Raw genomic sequence first — 9,905 nt, 5'->3', positions numbered from 1 at the left:
GACGGATCTTGGATCTGCTGGGGGTACTAGCTCGCTGGGCTGTAACCCCCAGAGGAGATTGATGTGATTCTGCTGAATCTGTAGTGAACGGGGGGATGGAGTGGGGGTGGGAGGAGTGGGGTGGGGTACCTTTCATTCTCCGTCAAAGATAAACGGAAAGGAATTGTGCCCGGAAGGTTCCCTGATAAATTGAACCACACGTTGGACTCACATTGCAGAGGAGTTGCCAGCTTAACCTCGATACGAAATGATGCAGAATTGGGAGGCCCTCCAAAAACCCTTTGCCGGGAACTGTCCTGGGCAGGCTGTACTCTCTGCTGTCTCCTGCTTCCTCTCTCCTCTGGGGGGTGGGGGGGGTGGGTGGGGGCCAGCCGCAGGGTTAACTGTGCGCACCACCACCCTTTGTGGGTTCGCAGAGGGGTGAGGTTCCATAGGAGTCCACTCCCTTCCCCCTTCCCACCTCGTCCCGCCAGGGGAAAAGGACCGGACTTTCGTTCCTCCCGCTGCCTCTCAGCGCTCCCCGCCCTCGCCATCGCTTCCCCGCCGCCCCCCCCTCCCCCGGCGCTATTCACAGGCAGTGAAAGACTTTAGTCCCACATTGTAATGAGGAAGGTTTGGCAGGCGGTGTGAACCGCACAAGGTCCCAAACACGGTGATGAATCTACACGCACATCTGTGGGGGGCGATGGCCCAGTGGTATTATCGCCAGACTATTAATCCAGAAACTCAGCTAATGTTCTGGGGGACCCAGGTTCGAATCCCACCATGGCAGATGGTGGAGTTTGAATTCAATAAAAAATATCTGGGATTAAGAATCTGCTGATGACCCATTGTCGGAAAAACCCATCTGGTTCCCTTTAGGGAAGGAAATCTGCCGTCCTTACCCCGGTCTGGCCTACATGTGACTCCAGAGCCACAGCAATGTGGGTGACTCTCAACTGCCCTCAAAGGGGCAACTAGGGATGGGCAATAAATGCTGGCCCAGTCAGCGACACCCATGTCCCACAAATGAGTAAATCAAAAACTGAGGGACAATTTAGCATGGCCAATCCACCTAACCAGCACGTCTTTCAGACTGTGGGAGGAAACTGGAGCACCCGGAGGAAACCCACAGAGACACAGGGAGAACATGCAAACTCCACACAGACAATGACCCAAGCCGGGAATCGAACCCAGGCCCCTGGCGCCGTGAGGCAGCAGTGCTAACCCACTGAGCCACCATGCTGCCCACAGTTAATAGTTCCAGCTGTAAAAGTCTGTTCTTTGGGGTTGATTTTCATTCTGAGGAAGTCCTCGGGGGCTGAACCGGAGCTGACAGCTCCAGGAGGGATTGAGCTGCTGTCCCTAATAAGGCAATGATGTGCCCACCCCAGTGTTGGACTGGGGTGGGCACAGTAAGGAGTCTCAGAACACCAGGTTAAAGTCCAACAGGTTTATTTGGCAGCACGAGCTTTCAGAGTGCTGCTCCTTCATCCCCTGAGTGGGAGTTGTGTTCACAGACAGGGTATATAAAGACACAAACTCAATTTACAGAATAATGGTTGGAATGCGAGTCTTTACAGGTAATCAAGTCTTAAAGCTGCAGACAGTGTGAGTGGAGAGAGGGTTAAGCACAGGTTAAAGAGAACAAAGAACAGTACAGCACAGGAAACAGGCCCTTCGGCCCTCTAAGCCTGTGCCGCCCATTGGTCCAGCTAGACCATTCGTTTGTATCCCTCCATTCCCAGTCTGCTCATGTGACTATCCAGGTAAGTCTTAAACGATGCCAGTGTGTCCGCCTCCACCACCCTACGTGGCAGTGCATTCCAGGCCCCCACCACCCTCTGTGTAAAAACTTCCCTCTGATATCGGAGTTATACCTCGCCCCCCTCACCTTGAGCCCGTGAGCCCTCGTGATTGTCAGTTCTTTGTTCTTTGTTCTTGACAGTGTAGAGGGAGCTTTACTCTGTATCTAACCCCGTGCTGTACCTGTCCTGGGAGTGTTTGATGGGGACAGTGTAGAGGGAGCTTTACTCTGTATCTAACCCCGTGCTGTACCTGTCCTGGGAGTGTTTGATGGGGGGACAGTGTAGAGGGAGCTTTACTCTGTATCTAACCCCGTGCTGTACCTGTCCTGGGAGTGTTTGATGAGGGGGACAGTGTAGAGGGAGCTTTACTCTGTATCTAACCCCGTGCTGTACCTGTCCTGGGAGTGTTTGATGGGGACAGTGTAGAGGGAGCTTTACTCTGTATCTAACCCCGTGCTGTACCTGTCCTGGGAGTGTTTGATGGGGGGACAGTGTAGAGGGAGCTTTACTCTGTATCTAACCCCGTGCTGTACCTGTCCTGGGAGTGTTTGATGGGGGGAACAGTGTAGAGGGAGCTTTACTCTGTATCTAACCCCGTGCTGTACCTGTCCTGGGAGTGTTTGATGGAGATGTGTATTGTCTCCAGACAGGACAGTAAGTGAGATTTTACAAACCCAAGCAAGTCACGGGGGTTACAGACAGTGTGACATGAACCCAAGATCCCGGTTGAGGCCGTCCTCATGTGTGCAGAACTTAGCTATCAGTCTCTGCTCAGCGGCTCTGCGCTGTTGTGTGTCATGAAGGCCGCCTTGGAGAATGTTTACCCGAAGATCAGAGGCTTGTGACCGCTGAAGTGTTCCTTGAATGGAAGGGAACGCTCCTAATGAGGCTACACAGGGTCAGTCATTTAGCTTGAGGCTAATGGAACCTCTGGGAGCAATGTGATCAGTGGGGACGAAAGCAAATGAGGTATATCATTACATCCTGAAAAAAAAGTACTCTTTCAGGAATTCCAGGTGGTTCCTCCTAGACTGGGGACCAATTAAACCCCTGACAGAGCCTGAACAAGTTGAGGGTATTTCTTCCATTGCAGCAGTCAGCTGTAATCGATGTGGCCAGCCGAGGCTACTCCATAAGGACGGGGGGAGATCCCAGGGCCTGTCAGAGACCGGGTAAAACTGAGGCTCATTACTGACACTGCGAGGGACTACTTAATTGACAGGAAGCACAGAGCAGTGGCTGGTTAGAAAACACAGAGCCCCTGCAGCGCAGATTAAACCAGTATTTTGTAACGGTGTGATGAGAGGTAGATCTGTCACAGTGCAGGGCTTTCTGAGCAGAGAAACTGATACAAACCAAGGCCATCTGTGTCCCGCACTCTCCGCACGCGGGTGGCTAAGGGCCTTTTGATCTGATTTGATTTGATTTATTATTTTAAGTTTATTTATTTTATTAGTGTCACATGCAGGCTTACATTATTTGATTTGATTTAATATTCTCACATCATTAACACGCAGTGAAAAATATTCCTTGTTGAGCTACACAGACAAAGCATACTGTTCATAGAGACGTGGGTGCAGAATGTAGTGTTATAGTCATAGCTAGGGTGCAGAGAAAGATCAATTTAATATATTTCATTTGACTTATTGTCACATGTATTAACATAGAGTGAAAAGTATTGTTTCTTGACACAAAGCATACCATTCATAGAGAAAGAAAGGAGAGGGTGCAGAATGTAGTGTTACAGTCACAGCGAGGGTGTAGAGAAAGATCAACTAAATGCGAGGTAGGTCCATTCAAAAGTTTACTTATAAGTGCCACAAGTAAGGCTTACATTAACACCGCAGTGAAGTTATTGTGAAAATCCCTGAGTCCCCCATAATCTGGCATCTGTTTGGGTTACACTGAGGGAGAATTTAGCACCTAATCAGCACGTCTTTCAGACTGTGGGAGGAAACCAGAGCACCCGGAGGAAACCCATGCAGACACGGGAGAATGTGCAGACTCCACACAGACAGTGACCCAAGCCGGGAATCGAACCCGGGTCCCCGGCGCTGTGAGGCAGCAGTGCTAACCCACTGTGCCAACCATGCGCCCCCTTTGCTTTGTATGTAGAGCGCGATACTTTTCCCTGTACCCCAATACACGTGGACAATAATAAACCAAATCAAAACCTTAGATATTACTAACACTACATGCTGCATTCTCCTTTCCTTCTCTATGAATGGTATGCTTTGTCTGTATAGTGCGCAAGAAACAATACTTTTCACTGTATCCCAGTACACGTGACAATAATAAATCAGATTTGTAGATGACCTTAACAGCTAGCAAGTTGATGAGCGAGACCCGATTCTAATCCTAAACTAACAAGGTGTTTCCTGGATGGAAGGTACAAACAACAAAGCTTCTTGCCGAAGGATGGTTATTGTGGGAGATACAAACAGTGATCATCCTTTCCATTTCAATCTTATTGGCCATTTTACTTCCTGAGACGCAGATATTCCATCCTTCCCCCTGCTGGGAATTGAGCAACAGGCCAACACTTGCACATTATCCTGCGTCCAGATTACAAACAGGAGTTGTTTTATTCCGAAGCCTGGTGGCCACATTCCACGTGACGGACAGTGGAAGGAGTTGTATTTTAGGGAGTGGGGGAGGGTGTGTGAGCTCTGTGAGATACACATGTGGCCAAAAAGTGGGTAAGAAATGGGTTTAACTGCATGGCAGCTGTTACGTTCTGAACCCTCTCAGTTAAATCGCCGCATTGAAGCCATCTGGATTTTATAAAGACCATAACCGGGCGGGGGGGAGTGCCAAGCAAAAGAAATGGTGTTGTGAAACCTCACATTCTTACAGGTTCCTCGACACTGAGTCAAAGGGCCATTGATCACCAGTCTTCAGGGTTGGCACACTGCATGGCACATTTAACACGGGCAGAGGAGATAAAACTTGTACTGGTCACCTTCTCCCAATCCCAGCCAACGCAAATTACTAAAGGCCAGACAGGACAACTTTGGATCTCTCTCTCTCGCTCTCCACCAGGGCGGCACGGTGGCACAGTGGGTCAGCACTGCTGCCTCACAGCGCCAGGGACCCGGGTTCGATTCCGGCCTAGGGTCACTGTCTGTGTGGAGTCTGCACATTCTCCTCGTGTCTGCGTGGGTTTCCTCTGGGTGCTCCGGTTTCCTCCCACAGTCCGAAAGACATGCTGGTTAGGTGGATTGGCCATGCTAAATTGTTCCTTAGTGTCCAAAGATGTGTAGGTTTGGTGGCTTGTCCACGCTAAATTGCCCCTTAGTGTCAGGGGGACTAGCAGGGTAAATACATGGGGTTATGGGGATAGGGCCTGGGTGGGATTGTTGTTGGTGAAGACTCGATGGGCTGAATAGCCTCCCTCTGCACTGTAGGGATTCTATGATTCTGAACATGGAACATGGTGGAAGGAGACTGTTTGGCCCATTGAGTCGGTTCTGAATCTACGACAGACCATTTCACCCACGCCTTATCCCTGCAAGCGCAAGCATTTACCTCACCAGTCCCTCTAACCTCCTGTCTTTCCAATCCACCTAACCTGCACATCTTTGGACTGTGGGAGGAAACTGGAGCACCCGGGGAAAACCCACGCTGACACGAGGAGAATGTGCAGACTCCACACAGACAGTGACCCAAGGCTGGAATCGAACCTGGGCCCCTGGTGCTGTGAGGAGGCAGTGCTAACCCACTGTGTCACCCTTGGAAATATATCGGCCGTTCCTTCACAGTCGCTGGGTCAAAATCCTGGAATTCCCTCCCTAACAGCATTGTGGGTCAACCCCCGGCACGTGGACTGCAGCGATTCAAGAAGGCAGCTCACCCCCACCTTCTCAAGGGGCAACTAGGGATGGGTAATAAATGCTGGCCAGCCAGTGACACCCATGTCCCAGGAATGAATAAAAAAAACTCTTTCTCGTCCAGTGAGTGGTTGGGGTCTGGAATGTGCAGCCTGCGAGAGGTGGAGGAGGCAAGTTCACCAGAGGAAATGAGACGGTTATTGGTAAAGGAAGAGTGTGTAAGGGTCACGGGGAGGAGGTGGGGAACTAGGTTCACTTGGAGGAGCCAGTACACAGACACACAGACACACACAGGCACACACACACACACACACACAGACACACACACAGACACACACACACACACACAGACACACACACACACACACATAGACACACACAGACACACACACACAGACACACACAAACAGACGCACACATGGAGACACACACTCACATACACACACACTCACAGACACACATGGACACACACACTCAAACACACACATATACACACACAGACTCACACAGACACACACACACTCACAGACACACACATGGACACACACACATGGACACACACACTCACATACACACATATGGACACACACACAGACTCACACAGACACACACTCAGACACACACATATATACACACACACGCATACAGACACACACTCAAACACACACATATATACACACACGCACAGAGACACACACACACACACAGAGACACACACACACACACACACACACACACACACAGAGCAAACTGGCCTCCTGCTGTGCTGTGTGATATTGATGTGCCATCATCAAACGGACCCTGTCAGCCTTGATAGCAAAACGCCAACTCCAGAATAAATACAAGTGAACAGAAAAGGTATCCTCCCACATTTTTTAGATTCGAAAGCGTTGCAAATCAACTTCTCCTTGGATCAGGATCACAGAAGCTGGATTTGGATAAGGAATAAAGACAGGGGAAATTGCACAGAGAGTGATTTGGTTCATTGGAATCTTTCCTTGGATTACATCTGTGACTGGGGCAGCTTTCGTTACGAATGTTTTACAGTTAACACAGATACTCTGGATCCAGACCACGAATGACCAGAACTGTTCAGATCATTCCTATCTTGTGTTAGTGAACTAGAATTCTCACCCCATCCTGTGACCTTCTTTACACGCACAATGTGGGGTGTCAGAGCTTGCAAAAAAAGGACACAGTGTACAATCAAACACTCCCAGGACAGGTACAGCATGGGGTTAGATACAGAGTAAAGCTCCCTCTACACTGTCCCCCCATCAAACACTCCCAGGACAGGTACAGCACGGGGTTAGATACAGAGTAAAGCTCCCTCTACACTGTCCCCCCATCAAACACTCCCAGGACAGGGACAGCACGGGGTTAGATACAGAGTAAAGCTCCCTCTACACTGTCCCCCCATCAAACACTCCCAGGACAGGTACAGCATGGGGTTAGATACAGAGTAAAGCTCCCTCTACACTGTCCCCCATCAAACAATCCCAGGACAGGTACAGCACGGGGTTAGATACAGAGTAAAGCTCCCTCTACACTGTGCCCCCATCAAACACTCCCAGGACAGGTACAGCACAGGGTTAGACACAGAGTAAAGCTCCCTCTACACTGTGCCCCCATCAAACACTCCCAGGACAGGTACAGCACGGGGTTAGATACAGAGTAAAGCTCCCTCTACACTGTCCCCCATCAAACACTCCCAGAACAGTGTAATTTTCATTCTCAAGAGTAAGGATCACTCACTGTGTAACTGTACAGAGTCACTGTTTATTCAGCAGGGTAAGGATCACTCACTGTGTAACTGTACCGAGTCACTGTTTATTCAGCAGGGTAAGGATCACTCACTGTGTAACTGTACACAGTCACTGTTTATTCAGCAGGGTAAGGATCACTCACTGTGTAACTGTACAGAGTCACTGTTTATTCAGCAGGGTAAGGATCTCTCACTGTGTAACTGTACAGAGTCACTGTTTATTCAGCAGGGTAAGGATCGTTCCCTGTGTAACTGTACAGAGTCTCTGTTTATTCAGCAGGGTAAGGATCTCTCACTGTGTAAGTTTAGAGACTCCTGGATGGGACAGAACTTAGTTTTGTCACCTTTGCTTGTTCTGGATGTGGTTTTGCAGACTAACCTGTTTGTCTGGGGAAGCTCAGTGCGAAGGGAGAGTAACACAACTGCTGAAACCTGCAGACAGTGAGATCACAGTCTCACCATCAAAGGGAGCTCAGTGCGGGAAGAACTGCACAAATTATTTATATCTAACAAGTCAGTCACACCTGTTTCCTGTTAAAATATCTCCATAGCAGACGCAGCATCAAAGTGCTCGTGTCTGCGTGTAATATCTTTACTGCTGTGTTACTTGGATGTGTTCCATTGTTGTGATTATATCGACAATCATAACACAAACACATTGGCAGTGCAGACAATGAAAAGTTGTTTTCTATTCATGGAGTTTTGATTGAGGGAGGAATGTTGGCCGGGATACTGGAGAATTCTTGCCTAATATCATATGGAGATGTTATTCACAAGACCATAAGATACAGGAGCAGAATGAGGCCACTCGGCCCATCGAGTCTGCTCCACCATTCAATCATGGCTGATATTTTTTCTCATCCCCATTCTCCTGCCTTTTCCCCATAACCCCTGATCCCCTTATTCATCAAGAACCTATCTATCTCTGTCTTAAAGACACTCAATGACCCGGCCTCCACAGCCCTCTGCGGAAAAGAGTTCCATAGATTCTCCAGTCTCTGGCTGAAGAAATTCCTCCTCATCTCTGTTTTAAAGGATCGTCCCTTTAGCCTGAGGTTGTGCCCTCTGGTTCTAGGTTTTCCTACTAGAGGAAACATCCTCTCCACGTCCACTCTATCCAGGCCTCGCAGCATCCTGTAAGTTTCAATAAGATCCCCCCTCATCCTTCTAAACTCCAACCAGTACAGACCCAGAGTCCTCAATCATTCCTCATACGACAAGCTCTTCATTTCAGGGATCATTCTTGTGAACCTCCTCTGTCACATGTATTAGTGTACAGTGAAAAGTATTTTTTCTTGCACACTACACAGACAAAGCGTACCGTTCATAGAGAAGGAAAGAAGAGGGTGCAGAATGTAGTGTTACAGTCATAGCGAGGGTGTAGAGAAAGATCAACTTAATACGACTAGGTCCATTCAAAAGTCCGACAGCAGCAGGGAAGAAGCTGTTCTTGAGTCGGTCGGTACGTGACCTCAGACTTTTGTATCTTTCTCCTGATGGAAGAAGGTGGAAGAGAGAATGTCGGGGTGCGTGGGGTCCTTAATTATGCCGGCTGCTTTTCCCGAGGCAGCAGGAAGTGTAGACAGAGTCAATGGATGGGAGGCTGGTTTGCGTGATGGATTGGGCTACATTCACGACCTTTTGTAGTTCATTGCGGTCTTGGGCAGAGCAGGAGCCCAGACCAAGCTGTGATACAACCAGAAAGAATGCTTTCTATGGTGTATCTGTTAAAGTTGGTGAGAGTCGTAGCGGACATGCCAAATTTCCTTAGTCTTCTAAGAAAGTAGAGGCGTTGGTGGGGCTTTCTTAACTATAGTGTCGGCAAGGGGGGGACCAGGACAGGTTGTTGGTGATCTGGACACCTAAAATCGTGAAGCTTTAATCCATTTATTCACCAATATTCTATTTGAAACATTGAAAGTAGAAGCAGGAGAAGAGACCATTTTCCTCCTGCTCTGTTCAGGTCTCATTCCTGGAATAGTGGGTTTTCACTCTCTCCGTTTGTCTCTGTTGCCATGTGGAGACCAGACCTGGAATTTTACCATCCCGCCTGCCGGGGGGGGGTGGTGGGGACGGACTGTGGGTCAAACGCGGGCAGGATTTTACAGTTTTTGGGGAGAGCGAAGTCCTGGATGTCTCTGTGATGGGCACAGGACAGCGGTGGTGTGACCGTTCTATCGGCCCTAACCGTTCTGCTCTCTGTCCACCTTGCAGTTGTGTGCCCCTTGCCCTGTATGAATGGAGGACAGTGCAGCTCCAGGAACCGATGTCACTGCCCCTCTAACTTCACCGGCAAGTTCTGCCAGATTTTGGTCAGGGAACAGGCTCAGCCGCAGCAGACGGCAACGGGGGAGCAGCCTCCAGACAAGGTGTCAGAAACCTACAAGCACTCGGTCTTTACCCTCCAGCTCACCCCCGACTCCCAGAGCCCCGGGGAACAGGGAAAATACACCTACGGCACATCAAACTCCGGAGGACACCCACAGAGATCAGAAGGTATTTCCCTCTTTCTTTCCTCTTGCT

The 9,905-nt window shown here is 49.3% G+C and overlaps 1 protein-coding gene across 2 annotated transcripts in view; it reads left to right on the top strand.

Annotated features, from left to right (window-relative positions):
* The first annotated feature begins 9,601 nt into the window (after positions 1 to 9,601).
* ltbp3 (latent transforming growth factor beta binding protein 3) overlaps positions 9,602 to 9,905 on the top strand; it is a 52,405-nt gene continuing 52,101 nt past the window's right edge. For both annotated transcript variants that reach the window (XM_080183421.1, XM_080183420.1), the window contains exon 1: positions 9,602 to 9,878. In XM_080183421.1, coding sequence (XP_080039547.1) covers positions 9,617 to 9,878 — 262 coding nt within the window. In that variant the 5' untranslated portion in view covers positions 9,602 to 9,616. The remainder of the gene's footprint in view (positions 9,879 to 9,905) is intronic.

Source organism: Carcharhinus amblyrhynchos, unplaced genomic scaffold, assembly GCF_965287045.1.
Source record: "Carcharhinus amblyrhynchos unplaced genomic scaffold, sCarAmb.v2.hapA chromosome_283, whole genome shotgun sequence".
NCBI lineage: Eukaryota > Metazoa > Chordata > Chondrichthyes > Carcharhiniformes > Carcharhinidae > Carcharhinus > Carcharhinus amblyrhynchos.
The sequence above is the reverse complement of the archived record's forward strand: the minus strand, read 5'-3'. Positions and strand labels throughout refer to the sequence as shown.